Genomic DNA, 15,635 nt, shown 5'->3' on the forward strand with positions numbered 1-15,635 from the left:
TAAGTAATAATTTTGTTTTAAATAAAGAAAATATTCAACTTTACTTAGATCATTGTTGGTAGCAGTTTCTCTGTGTAAATTTTTTTGTTGATAATGTTTTCTAGGTAAACATTATCAACATGTTAATAGTAAAAAGTTTATTACTCGTAATCCAGAACGTAGATCACTTTACTATAAAGTTCCAGCTAAATTTTACATTGATCCCTATACTGGAATGACTAAAGTAATATCACCTTCTAGTTTGACTAGTCAGCTTACTTCAAATGTACAACCAGTTACTTCGAATCCATTTTCCAGGTCTCTTCCTATCATTCCATATGGTCAACCTCCAATTGTGTCATATCCTTCATTTTCAGAAGTTATGGCTCCAACAGTACCATTTAGCTATCCTTACCAAAGTTTATCTTACACACAAACTCCAGAGGTCTTGAGTTCTTTTTATCCACAACCTGCACCACCTTACCAAGTGGAACCAAATTCTGTTCGTCAAATGCCACTGTTTAAAAATCCAATCAAGAAAGATACTGATATCTGTAAGTGATTTTTATTTTGTTTTTTATAACTTTTTAACATAAAATTTTATAATGTATTTTTATAGATAATGTATAAAAAAATTGAATATATATTATCAAAAAAAATGTTTATTAGAAGCTTATTAATTAGAGTAAATTTACATTTAACTATAATATATTTAAATGCCGACCTCATAAATAAACATTATTTAACTAAAAATATATTAAAATTATATAAAAATATATTACGTTATAGTATTAGATTAATTTACTTTTACAAATAAGTGCTTTGCAACTGTTTCAGGCTGTATGCATAGTTATTAATTTTTTAGCATATACTTTATGTAGTGCATTTTAGTTTAAGTTGGTTCTTCTGCAAGTTTACCAGTTTTTAGGTAATTGTTGATGTAATCATTATTAAATAATTAAACATATATAAAATTTTTTTAAATAAAGTGTAGCACAAATTGAAATTTTAGTAAATACAATAAGAGATTGCTTTTAAAATAGCAAGGACTAATTAGAAAGCTTTATAAAGCTTTCTGATTAGTCTTAGCTTTATAAAAATATGAAAAATTTTATGACAGAATATATTTAAAATGATGTTTAAAATATTATATAAAAAGATAATATAAACTATACAGCTTTGCATATTTTATCATCAAGAGGTTTGGAGTATAGTCTTTATTTATTTTATAGATTTTTTAGATGTCTTTTCAAATTTTTACTAGTCAAACGAGTTATTGTCTTTCTTTATTTTTATTGTGATAATGCTGAAGTCTGGTTGGCTTATACTTTTGGTTTGTTAAGAAAGTTTTCAAAGTTTCAAAGTCTAGAAAATCTATAAAATAACAAAGACTAGAATACAATATATATTATAGAATACAATATATATTATATATTTATATTTGTATTTGATATTAATTACATATTAATTAGTTGTTATAACCTATATAACTTATAACTTTAAATATTTTTTTTATAATTGAAGTTCCAGATATATGGCAGCAAGTAGCATTAAGAGTGCACAATAAGTTACGTGTTGAAGTGCACCAAACACCTGCTTTAACATGGAATACAGAGCTTGCAGCTGAAGCTGAAAAACAAGCTCAATATAATGCGATGCAAGGAAATTTACAACATTCATTAAATCTTGGAGACATTGGGGAGAATTTAGCCTACAACTGTTTGCAAAAAGAAATTGCTCCTGTAGAAGAATCCATTTCTGACTGGTAATTTTATTATCAAAGTAAAAGATGTTATTATTTTGGAAAACAATATATATGTTAATATTACTTTTATTTAACGTGAAATTAATTACTTTTCATTAAAACAATAGTCAAAACAAACAAAAATAAAAAATTAATACTGAGAAAATATGTATAAACATTTACAAATATTTACAAATATAAAAACATGAGACTTAATTTTTTTACTTTAAATTTTTGTATATTTATATTATTAAATTGAAAGGAAGATTGTTAAATAAAAGATTTAGTTTTTTGTTATTCATGAAGTTGGTGAATAATTAAACTACAATAATGATAAATATTTCAAGGAAAACTTTTGTCTGTTTAGACATAACCAAAAAAGATTAAAATTATTTGATAACATTTCTTTCCATTAACATTAAACAACTAGCGTAGTAATATATTTAAAATGAGTTGAATATCTGTTGTATTAACAATGTTTTTTTAATATCTGTTAGGTTATAAAATGTATACCTAAATAATGTTAATGATTGGTTTAAGCTATTGTTAAACATCATTTTGCGTATACTTCGTACTATCATAACTGGTTCTACCAAAATGGTTTGCAAGTATAAAAGAAAATTATGATCTAGAACTTACAACGATCGATCAAAACTTTGAGCGAGTCTATATTAATATTGCACGTGGAGCTATGAGTCAATGATTTGCTGAAGAACAATTTAGAATTAGCTGTTCCAGCAGAAGACGGCACCTTACTATCACAAAGAAACTTGCAGGACATCCATTTTTCTTCATGTCTAAAGATGAACAGTCATTCTATGATCATTTGAATAAGGTTTCATTTTCTGGCTACCCACTGACCTCATTTGATCATAAAATTATTGTGAAATCCAATCTAGTTCGATTGGGGGGGTGATGTTCAATATTTCAATGAAAATCTTCCAGGTGTCAAAAGGTAAAAGTCTTTATTAAAAGACATCCTCAGCTATCCAAGAGATTTGCTGGAAACCTCAAAAGGGTCAGGGCTACTATAATACAACAAACAGTCACAGAATATTTTGATAATCTAGATAATGAAACAGAAAATTTCTCAGTAGAAAACATTTGGAATTTCGATGAATTTAACAGATGACCCTGGAAAAAAAATGTGTCCTGAAAAAAGGAGTAAAATATTTGGAATAAATTATCAATAGTTCTAAATTGACAGTTTTGCTTATGTTTTGTGGTAATGCAGCTGGAGAATTGCTGGCTCCTTATGTTATCTACAAGGTCGAGTGACCTACGTTGCACAAGGTATAATTGCTCCAAAAGTGGGTGCTTCAAGAATAATTTATTTGAAGATTGGTTTGTTAGTTTGCTACTGCGAAGGCTAAAAAAGCAATCTAGATGAAAAACTGTCATAAGCGATAATTTCAGTAGTCGTGTTCAATAATTTAAAAGTTTGTAAAGACAATGATGTTTACTTTATTGGATTACCACCAAATTCAACACATCTTACCCAACCACTGGATGTGACTTTTTTCAGGCTTAGTAAGATGTTGTGGAGAAAGATATTATCAGAATGGAAAGCAGGTTCTGGAAAATGTGCAAACACACTTAAGAAAGACACTTTTCCTACTCTATTAAGTCGTCTTCATAAATTGATTCAAAGAAATTGTGCAGAAAACAAAATGTCTGGTTTCAGAAAGACAAGGATATATCCACGCAATGAATAAAAAATTTTTCCACAAATAATTGTTTCACCAAGGAGATTAAATGAGAATGTCAATCAATCATTTCTTAACTTTTTTACAAGACCAAGGTTTTCCAACTACGAAGCATGTGAAAAGAAAGTTGAATGTTCCTGCAGGAAAAAGTATAAGGTCAGAAGATGTCATTCAAATAGAAACGCTAAGAATAACTACAGAAACAACCAGTGCTAATCAAAGAGGAAAAAATTAAAAAAAATGCTGAAAATCCAACTACAGAAAAAAATAATGACAGATCAGATAGTGAAAATGAACAATCTGATTGGGTTATAGATGATGCTATTAAAAGTAGTAGTGATAAAAATGTATCTGACAATGACAACATAAGAGAAAGTTCAGATCTGGACAACACGGAAAAGGTAAAACTCAACATTGATAAGTATGTGCTAGTAGAATATGATGAAAAGTTATATCCTGGTTGCATTGTATATGCCAGTATGGAAGAACCTTTTGGTGCCATAGTTTCTACGATGGAGCCATCAAAAAATTGCTGGAATTTGCCACAAAAAAATAATTCTTTTTTACAATGATGAAAAAAACAGAATATCAATGTCCAGGTACCATTTAAGAACAAAGGTCTTTTTAAAATTGCAGAGCTGGACACTTAGTGTACTTGTACTCCGATACAAAGTATACTGCAACAACAAAATACCAGATCTTATTATACTTTAACATTATTTGCAGTATTAATTCATTTAAATTGTTTTGTTAACAACAGAGGTCTTTTTAAAATTGAATTTAAATTGTTTTTTCTTTGAGTAGTGTTTTTGTGACATTCAATAAAAACTGCAGAAATATACTTTTAACATTGTGGGTTCAAGTAGCACCACAAAAGGGGCTATACCCAACCTTAACTCCCCAAAAAAAGGGGGACCGATGTCTCCCCAAATATTTTTTCTCTACAATCATCATTACTGATCATTGTTAAAGTTTTTTTTACAATTTTACTTATAATTAATTTTTTTTTTTTTAATATATTTTAATACTGCAGTTCTTAATTCCTCTATTAATTTTGTTTAGGTATAGCGAGATTTGCAATTCTTCAGTTGATTTCCCAATAACAGAGTCAAATTCCAAAGATGTTCTTCATTTTAGTCAGGTTTTAAATTAATAGTAATTATAAAAAAAAAACAAGTAATCATCATCATCATCATCATCATCATCATCATCATCATCATCATCATCATCATCATCATCATCATCATCATCATCATCATCATCATCATCATCATCATCATCATCATCATCATCACCATCATCATCAGCCTTTTTTAGCAATTTGTTTATTTATTAACAATGTTTGTGTTGGTGTGTGTTGTCTATAAAGTTATGTGTTGATTGGTTTATGAAAACTAAACTATTGTATATTATCATCAGTAATTAAAATTTTAAAATTTAATTAAGAAAAACCTTTTTCACACTTAGAGGTAGAAAAATAATATAAGATGTACAAAAAGGGAAGAAGAAACTATTTTTTTGTACACAATTATTTGTCTAAACACTTATACAAGATTAGCACCACCAAAAAAAATTTTAAGTGCTTACTGTAAAAATTACTTAAAGCGAAAAGTTTACTTAAAAGCGAAACAATTCTACAACATTATCAGAATGTTATTACAAAAAAAGTTCAGAATTTTGTAGCTTTCACACTAATCTTATATATCTGTATATGTTTGGTGTTTATCAAAATTAATTTAGTAAAATTAATTTGTCCATTCACACTAATGTTGACTTCGATAAAGAAAATTAAAAAAAAGGTTCCGGTTAATATATTTAAAGATTCTGATTCTGATTCCTTTCATAAATTCTATTATTTGTATTTAAATTTTTTTCTATTTTATTTTTTTAAGGTTTTTCTAATTTTAGTTTTATAACTGAAACTTCATTTGATTATTTTTAAGGTGTTATGGGCATCAACAAGGTTTGTTGGTTGCGGACGCGCTATTGTGGATAAAATGTTACTAAATGATACAATCGTCAAATGTACATACTATTGTTGTCGATATAGTTCAGGCAGAAATTTTGATTCAGAATTTGAAACAAATGTCAAAAAAGGAAGGTTTGATAGAGAGAAAACCTGTAACAATCTTCACAAGATTATAGAAGGAGCTAAAGAATCTGCAAGTGGGATCATTTTTATGGATGAAGGTTATATTAGAAAATAAAGTTTAATTATATATTATACTATATTATATTATATAATATACATATTAGGGTGGTTCACATACCATAGCTAAAAAAAAAAGTTATTTCTAATCAAGTGCTCATACTTGTTTGTGTTTCTTTATGTCACTGTAGCAAAAGTGTCAAATATTTTTGGGATACTATTATGTTTAGTACTGCCTCAAAGCACCTGAAGTTTGTATGGAATACTGGTTTACGAGTTTATGCATTGCTATTGCTATGCAATACTATTATTTAATATTAACCATTGTTTCCAAATATATTCCAACAAATTTACTTATTTAAAAAAATAGCACAAAACATCTATAAATATTAAATATCCTAAGCAGTGAAATAAATAATAAATATTAAATATTCTATGTAAATTACACACTAGTCTCATTTATAATTTCACAATAAGTTTCTCAAATTTTCAATTTATAAGTAAAGTACTAGACATTGTTTTCAAAATTACTGAATAATACTGATCCATGTTTATTTGCTTACTTTATAAAGGTTAAAAAATAAAAATGGCTGTAATATGTACTGTTTTCTTAATTGGTGAGCCACAAGATACATTTGACAGTCAAAGGCTGTGTTTATTTTCACCATCATAAGAATGAAAAACTATCACAAAAAGTAGCTGTTAAATTTGCAATTTAACAGCTATGTGAAATTTGGGCTAAAGCGAGGGTACCAATGACTGAACTGAGAAATATCATTCGAAAATTTGATGATTTATCAGACGGTTTCCAGAACGTCTGTTGCAATAAAAGTAGAAGAGTTGTTGCGCAAATATCCCGAGAAGCAGAATTTGAGCAGTCTATCAAGGTGTTGTTTGATATTTCTCACCATGATTGCATAAATTTGATTACAATTGAAGAAGATAAACTGTTTTGATTGACAAGCAGTCTAAAAGGAAATATGCCATGGGTGGTGTGGATACCGACTTGTCCAAGAAAGAAGAGAGAAAGGCGAAAAGAGTGTCCAAAGAGGTAGAACCACAAGTCAAAGAAAAAGAAAGAAAGAACAGTGCTGCTGAATCTGCAATTTTGTCCAGAGCTGGTCTGTTCAGTAATTCTGAAGCTGAATCATTCCAAGATCTGGAGAAGAACAGGCCAGCTTCAATAAGACTCCAAAATGTGCAAAAGTAGTGGCTAAGTATGTTTTAACACCTGAGGTTGCAGCAGTGTTGGATCGTACAAATATCAGCGACAGAAAAGCTGCGTTTATCCTCACAGCAGCAGCACAAACCTTCAGCAACCAAGATGTAACTATCCTGCCACTGTCTACCAGTAGTATTTGTAGAAGCAGAAGAATGCACCAAATCCATCACTACCAATGTAAACACTGGAATTAGGAATGAGGTTGTCAGTCAGTTAAAAAGACGTTTTACTTGAAAGAAACTGAAAGATCCACAATTAATTGGTTGACAGCATCATGTTCTTAACCAAGTCCTTCGCATAGTAATGTATTAAGAACTTGGAGGAAACAATATGTTACCCAATATCAAATACCCGTTTATCCCAGAACTTGTAAAGAACTACGAACAGCTCTGGAAGATTTTTCAAAAATGGTAAAGAAGTGATTACTGAAACAACTGGATGGTGTGATATGAAGTTTCTATTTAATTTAACTCGGGTATTCCACTTTTTTGAATCTGAAGAATCTGCATTATTTCAGTTTATTATTTTCATTATTAAAGTGAAGTTTTATAAAATACCTAAGTTAATACAAGATGGAATTCCGAAGCACAACTAGCTCTTTTTGCATTTATTCTTCTACCAGAGAGAAGAGACTCATTACTCGACATTTGTAGATTCATCTCTTACAGATGGGCGACCATTGGTTTACTGACCAAATGCACAATGCAGATGGTTATCAGAAGCTATGTAGCAGCTTGTAGTGATGTTGCAAGGATATTAAAGTGATGTTGCTGGGTCATGAAAAAGCTTTAAATTCAGTAAAAAAGTTTTGGAATAAGAAACCATCAAGATAAGAAATTCCCAGAACAAATCAGTGTGCAGAACAAGCAACCAAGTGCCTTCACGATCTTTTTGACATTAGTAAAAAGAAAGAGAACCCCAGCTAAAATTTATTTTGTCTAACAAAGCATAAGAATTGTATATTATGCTTTAATTAAGCTGAATACTACACAACAATTTTTTTATATATAGTAGATTATATATATATATATATTTATATTAAGTTTTTATAGCTTTTTGTACTTGTAGAATTGTTGTTTAAGTTTGTAATTTTATAATTATTTGTAATTTAGAGCATTATGATGTAACAATAAAGTGTTTAATGTTTAAAAAGTACATATTAACACTCCAATTAAAAATATTAGAGTTAAAAACTATAGTATATCTACTATAGTATCTTTACGTGAGCATTTTCTCACTTTTTTTGCTTATCTAAATCGATACGGCTTTTTTGATAAAAGGAGAAGAAAACAAAGAATAATATATATATATATATATATATATATATATATATATATATATATATATATATATATATATATATATATATATATATATATATATGTATATATATAGTAGAAAAAAAGCTATGCGATTTTCACAACTTTAAGTTTCATGCTATTGCAATAATCAGGTGAAATACAAATAAAGTTTTTTTGTTAAAAAAAATTATATGCCATCGGAACTAGTTACATAAAACACAGCATATATATTTTGAGAAAATGGTTGAATTTGAAAGTTTTTTATTTGTAAATGATTGCTTATGGTTTGCATATCTTTTTTAATGCCATCTGAGAAACCAATGTATGCTTTGCTGGGTGTGTTTGGGGAAGATGTTATGCATTTGTAAATTATATTTGTTGCTCTACAATATTTATTAAGCAGTCAGCAGGCAGGTTTCTTTTGTTTGCAATTACAAAGGAAATTTTCAGTCATGCTTTTTGAATTCAGTTTTTTGTTGAGACTTTTTATGATTTTTGAAAAAAATAACTTCAACTGTGCGGCAGTTTTTTTGCAAACTATCATCAATCTCTTGTCTTGGTCAAGACCTATATCATTTTTAGTAAGTCTAGAATGCATAAACTCACCAGTTCACAGACTTTAGCTCTGCCAAAACAACCCATTGTGATGCCAAAATAATCATTGTGCCTTTTTTTTCCATATTTCATTATTTAAAAAATAATAATGATTTTCTGCAATGATTTATGACCCTAATTTTTCATTGCTGATTTCAGTGTGTTGTCTTGCAAATATTAAAGTGTTGTTTAGTATGTCTTTTGTGATGGATGGTTAAAATTTATTGATGTCGAGTTGTATAAATACACAGTTTTGTTTGTTGCTTGTAAACCATTTGATTATTATTATAATCAGTGGTGTTTTTCCATTGGTTATTATCTGGATATGTTTTGCTGACAATGCTGAGTTCACTTTTTGATGGATTTAATAAGTGGCAAGGTTTTTGATAATCAAATTGTTTTTGTGGTCTTTTAATGTAATAAATGCTTTTGATTTGGCAATTATATTTGCTTGTTTGTTTACATTTAGTTTAGCTGCTATGTTTTTTGCTATGAGGTTGATTGAATTTTCTAGTTTTTTAAAGGCTTTTTTGTTTGTTTTTGTGATGTTTTTTTTTAGTAGTTTGGAGTAATCTTCAGGGGGTATTTGTTGGTTTTGTTGACAAATTGGGATTAGATTTAATTTTTGATACAACCTCCTTTAGTTTTTTTTTAAATTAATTTTTTTTAAATTTAAATTATTTGGGATTTCTCAAACTTTATTGATTTCACTAAATTAAATAGTTTTGTCTCAAAGTTTTCTAATTCTTTGCATTGCCGAAGTGTTTTTTTTTGTTTTTAAACCAAAACTTTCTTGTGTGCTTGTTTTGGTTTTGTTCATGTGGAAATATTTTTTTTTTTATAAACAAAAAAAAAAATAACAAAAAAAAAAAAAAAAAAAAAAAAATGTTTTCCAGCTCTTTTTATAAAGCTTTCTATTTTTTTAATTAGTTTTTAGTTTTTAGCTAGTTTCATTTTGTATTGGAATATTTTCCAACAAGTAGTTAAGATTAAATTTTTCCATTTTTTGAAGTCGATGCAATGTATATAATATGGGAAACTAGGGAAAAACTTAATGAAACACCTGAATTAACTTGGTCTTCCTAAAAAGTGCCCCTGCTTACAACAACACAACAAAAAGATGTTTATTTTGTTCATATGAAAAACTAATAATTTTATTTTACAAAAATACTGAAGAGCTACTAAATAAAAAAACAGAGTTGATTTCCAAATATTGTCATGAAAATGAATTTCTTTTAAGCAACCGCAAACCAAAAGATTAGATACATGCGCTTGTAACAATAGTTTTTTCTGTATAGTATTTTCTGTATAGTTTTATGTAACTAGTTCCAATCGTATATACTTTTTTTAACAAAAAAACTAGAGTATAGATAATTTCATTTCATTTTGGTTTAAAATATACTGTTAAGCCTCTTTCGAATAACAGGAATAACTTCATTTAATACAAAGTCAGCTTTAAATGAAGCTCTTAGATATCTTAAAGTTAAAGATGAGGATCATAAAACTCAAATATTATTTCAGCATCTAAATGTAGTGGGAGATCATTATGTTGGCTGTACTGTTTATTTTCCTGATATAATAGCCAAGACTTTTAAATATTTTGCAACAAGTTATTTTGCTTACAACCAATTGTGCTGTGATTATCAGTTGCCAAGTATTCGAACTTTAACTCTTATAGCTTCAAAAATAAATTCTCAAGATGATTTAGTTTTTTTAAGTTTTGTGCTATCAAACCTTGCGGAAAAAAAAGGAAATTGTGTTTTATTGATAGATAAAATTTATGTAAAAGCTGCTTTATTATATCAAAGTGGAAATATTTTTGGAAAAGTTATAAATTATCCAAAGAAATAACTATTACTATAATCAAAAGTCTTTATAATATGGAATTACTTACATTGCAAAATGGAGAGATTTAGTTAACTTATATACACTTGAAAAAAGCCAATTATTAGTCATCACTAAATACTTGTTTACAAGTATTTAATGATGAGACAGTTGCAGCTTTAAAAACTCATCCTAAAATAGACCAAGAAAGTGTCGAGGGTACAATTATTTTTTTGGAGTTGATTATAGATTTTTGAAAAATAGTGGCTGTTAAATGTCCAAGTGGGTATCTTAGATATAGGGAAGAGTTCCTTAATGTAATCAGATCTTCAGATGGATTGTTATTGCAACAAAGAAATGGCTGTTATTGCAACAAAGGCTGAAAATATAAAACCATCATTTTTAGAGTTTCTGAAAAACTGTGGTTTTTAAAAATCGGCTGTTTTACTGTTTTATAATTTTCAAGAACAGTTGTTAACAGCTGTTTTACTGTATATATTATTTTTGAAATTTTTAAATAATTTCGCTTCATTTGAGTACCAAATTGACATATTTTTGAAAGACTTTTTTTTTGAAAATATTAGGGACCCATTAAATATTCAATGGTTTTAAGGGACCCCTTGAAAAATTTTTATTCAAAAAAATTTTAAACCTTGTGTTTTTGTATTAGAAAACCTACAGGGAGTGGGAGCAAATTATTTTCAAAAATGTTGTTATTTGGGACACCCTAATATATATATATATATATATATATATATATATATATATATGTATATAAATATATATATATATATATATATATATATATATATAGAGGTATATATATATATATATATATATATATATATATAAATATATATATATATATATATATATATATATATATATATGTATATATATATATATGTGTATATATATAGGGTAAAGGAAGGTATGTTCGTGATAAATTAACTAGATGTGTAATTACAAAGTCAATTTTAGTAATTTTACTTAATTACTTTAATTGTTTGATGTACATAGAGTAAAGTTACTAGAATCTATGCAGTTTTGGGATTTTAAGTCCTTTGATAAGTTTTTATAAAAGCTCAAAAGTCATTGAGAAAAGTTAGGTAATTTTGTGATATGATATTTAATTTCGTGATAGTGGTTAGGTAATTTCGTGAATACACAATAATATTTAAATTTTTCTTTATTAATTAAGTATAACATCTGGTATAATATAACAAAAAATATCAACACTTGTTTTGAATTCATAACTATTCAATCAGACTTTAAGTTCATAAAATATAAATATAGTCAGGCTTATAAGTTAACAAAATTATAATAATACTTTCATTACTTTATATTTATATATAAAAAAAATATACTTTTAACATAGGTAGCTTAGAAAATAAAATAACAGACCTACAAAAAACTCTTAATATAATAACTATAATATTAACCATACTTATATCTGATTAACTTATTTTTCTAAATCACATTCTTGTTGACAACATGTATCACACATAAATACTTCACCAATGTCCTCATATGTTTGACAACTCTCATGATAAGGTACTAAACAATAGGAACACTGCACCCATTTTTTTCCTTTTTTTTTTTTTTACATCACTGTTGTAACTTTTTTTACAAACACCGCACTCCCAATCATCATCTTTTGAAGCATTTTTATTTTTTTTACTTTTTTTAGAACATACAGGAATAGAATCCTTTGAAGTTAATGGAATAGGTTGATCAGGAGGAGTCAGACACTTTGCACTTGAATCCCTTTTTGGCCTATTAGGGTTAGGTGTGGTTGGCTCTACAGATGGAATAGTTAACAATGTTTGTATAGCAGTATTACTGTGTGGTTGAATTTCTGTACTTTGAATCTCTCTGTTTGTCAATTGAGATGGAGCTATTGCTTCTGGAGGAATGGCATTTTTATTTAAAGGGCAAATGCCACTTTTTTTAAATGCATTTTCTATATTTTTTTTAGAAAAGCTTTTAATAAATGCTGGATTCAATATTGTATGAAAAGTTGTCCGATTTGGTTTTTCTCCAGGATTTTCCCTCATAAAGTCATTTAAGCTAGTGGCCCAGTTTGACTTAAGTGGCTTGTATATTACTACATCTAGTGGTTGTAATAAATGACTAGTATGAGCTGGAAATGTAAATAAATATATTTCATTTTCTTTTGCAAGTAATATAACATCCATGTTAATGTGTGATGCATGTGAATCCATGAATAATATCACAGGTCGTTCACTTGGAATAGAATCAATAAAAAATTTAAACCATTCCAAAAATAAGTCACTATTAATCCATCCTTTTGGAGATAATTTTACCATACAGTTTGGTAAACAATCAGCTTTAAGATTATCGTTCCATCTAACGCCTTTGAATATAATTAAAGGTGGAATCCATGATCCATTGGCACATACACATCCTAAAAGTGTATGCGTTTCTCCACGATCAGCATAAGTTCTTTTATAAACATAACGTTTACCAATAGCAGTGACTACTTTATTAGGCTTTACTACATAAGATAGTCCAGTTAGGTAATTTCGTGATAGGCTTTACTGCAAAAATATTTGCAGATTCGTATAGAGAAAGATATTATTATCATTTAACTATATAGTTATATCGTGCTTAAAACAATTTTTAATGTCATTATATTTAATAAAAGAAACATGATTAAAAATGTAAATTCATTTGAGGTGAAAACGTTAAGAAAATGTGTAACTGCGATAAGGAATCATAAGTTATAGGAAGTTAATAAAAAAACAAAAGTTTTACCATTACCATTAAATCAAGCATCTTTTCTAGTTTAATATTTAATAAAAATAATTTACTTTCCTTAAAACACAAGTCTGGAAATAAAAATGTTGGACAAGTACTCCAAACAAATGTGCTGAACGCACGTTAAATAATGCTAAAGAATGTACAAACTGATAGTAAACAATTGACGTATCACACGCACCCAACGACTATTTGTGAATCGACAGTAGTACCCCGGGGTACCATTTGACGCAATTTCGATGTTTTTGACTAATAGGTATGTTCGCTACAAATGCCGAGCGAAATATCACGAAATTACATATATCACGAACATACCTTCCTTTACCCTATATATATATATATATATATATATATATATATATATATATATATATATATATATATATATATATATATATATATATCAGGCAACCAAAAAAGTTCGTTCGGTTTTGCAGATCCATAAATAAATACACATAAAAACAGTTTTAATAAAGTTTATTCTGAAAAATAGTCTCCTTCAGCAAGAATAACTTTCTCCCATCGTGAAACAAGCTGGTATATTCCATTTTTATAAAAGTCTCGAGTTTGGTAGCTAAAAAAATTGAATTAACTCATTTTCGAAATCTTCTCTATTTTGAAACTGTCGATTCCTCATATGATTATCCAGGGCCAAAAACAGGTGATAGTCGCTTGGCGCAAGGTCTGGTGAATACGGAGGGTGAGGTAGAATCTCCCATTGTAAACGTGCTAGAGTTTCCCGCATGATTTTTGCGGTGTGTGGTCTGGCGTTGTCCTGGTGGAATACAACACCTTTTCTGTTTGCCAAAGCTGCTTGTTTTTGGTGAAGAGCAATCGAAACTCTGTCCATTTGGGCTGAGTATAACTCAGCAGTAATGGTTTGTCCACTTGGTAGCAACTCACAGTGAACAATACCTGCTGTAGTCCACCATACACACAGTAAAACCTTTTGTTGGTGAATGCTTGGTTTAGGAGTCATCGATTCTGGATTGTTACTGGCTAGCCAATGATATGTTAGTTTTTTGTTGCAGTACATAATCCATTTTTCATCGCACGTCAACATCCGGTCAAAAAATGGCACTAAATTGTGGCAGGAAAGCAATGAAGAACAAATGGTTAAGCGCTGTAGCTTGGTACCCATTTGCTCAACTTCCAACATTTTTTCAAGTTGGTTCAAATGTAAACAAATAGTTTCATCACTCACATTAAATCTTAAGACAAGGTCCTGACATGTTTGACTGGAGTCCTGGTCGATTGCCAGCTTGATATCCTCGTTGTTTACGATGGATGGTCTTCCAGATCTTGGTTCATCTTCATAGTTTTCATTTCCAAAAGAAAATTTTTTAAATCACTTTTGACCCGTCCGTTCTGCTATGGTACCTTCCCCAAAAGCAGCGCATATCTTATGATAAGCTTCTGCAGCTTTGGTTCCAAGTTTGAACTCATAAAGTAAACAGGCGCAAATTATCGCATCTGACACAGCCGTACTCCACTTAAGACTTTTAAATTTAAAAGGCACTAATAAAACTTATGAAACACACTGATTGATTCTCCTTAAAACAAACTTTAATTTATATGCAAAATTATCCCCCCCCCCCCTCCCACAACCAGTTTTCTTAATACATTTCTTAGAAATAGGCAATTAGGATAAACCGCACAAATTTTTTTGGTTGCCTGATATGTATATATATATATATATATATATATATATAATATATATATATATATATATATATATATATATACATATATATATTAGAATAATAAAGTACAATTAATTTTGTAACATTACTCGGAGTTACACACTTTATGCGATCATCAGACGTTACAAACAACCATAACAACAGCAAAATTTATATTCAAAAATGCAACACAGTGTTAGCTTAGATGACGATAAAGTTGCAGATAACAAATTTGTTTTTGTGGTGGCATTTTGATATTAGTTCATTTCGTTTATTCAATAGTTTCAAAGATGAGGTAATGATATGATATTTTTCCGTTAAACAAAGGTTACATGATTTTCTCCCAGGTTTAAAAGGTTCTGTCCTGTAAATAATCTTCCACGTGAGAATAGGATTTGAAAACCCCTTTTTTTTTCATTTCCCAGATATATTTAGAAAATTTTGTGGCATTAGCTTTACTTTTGTATTGAAAGGAGTTTTTATGTTTGTACCAGCGATCTTTAAAGGTGTGCTCTGTTATACCAATATAATTTAAACCAGTATCCTGCAGTGATGTTTTTACAATGCAGACGTAAATTATATTTTTACTAAGACACATACCTTGCAAAGGACATTGTGAAGGTTGCTGGCAGTTACACATTAAAACAATTGCG

At 28.6% G+C, this 15,635-nt stretch overlaps 1 protein-coding gene across 1 annotated transcript in view; it reads left to right on the forward strand.

Annotated features, from left to right (window-relative positions):
- The window catches only part of LOC101241003 (uncharacterized), a 94,907-nt gene that overhangs the window by 19,343 nt on the left and 59,929 nt on the right, over positions 1-15,635 (forward strand). The window contains exons 4-7 of the mRNA XM_065820374.1: positions 105-533; positions 1,504-1,744; positions 4,492-4,570; positions 5,373-5,619. Coding sequence (XP_065676446.1) covers positions 105-533; positions 1,504-1,744; positions 4,492-4,570; positions 5,373-5,619 — 996 coding nt within the window. The remainder of the gene's footprint in view (positions 1-104; positions 534-1,503; positions 1,745-4,491; positions 4,571-5,372; positions 5,620-15,635) is intronic.

This window comes from Hydra vulgaris, chromosome 15, assembly GCF_038396675.1.
Source record: "Hydra vulgaris chromosome 15, alternate assembly HydraT2T_AEP".
Taxonomy (NCBI): Eukaryota; Metazoa; Cnidaria; class Hydrozoa; order Anthoathecata; family Hydridae; genus Hydra; species Hydra vulgaris.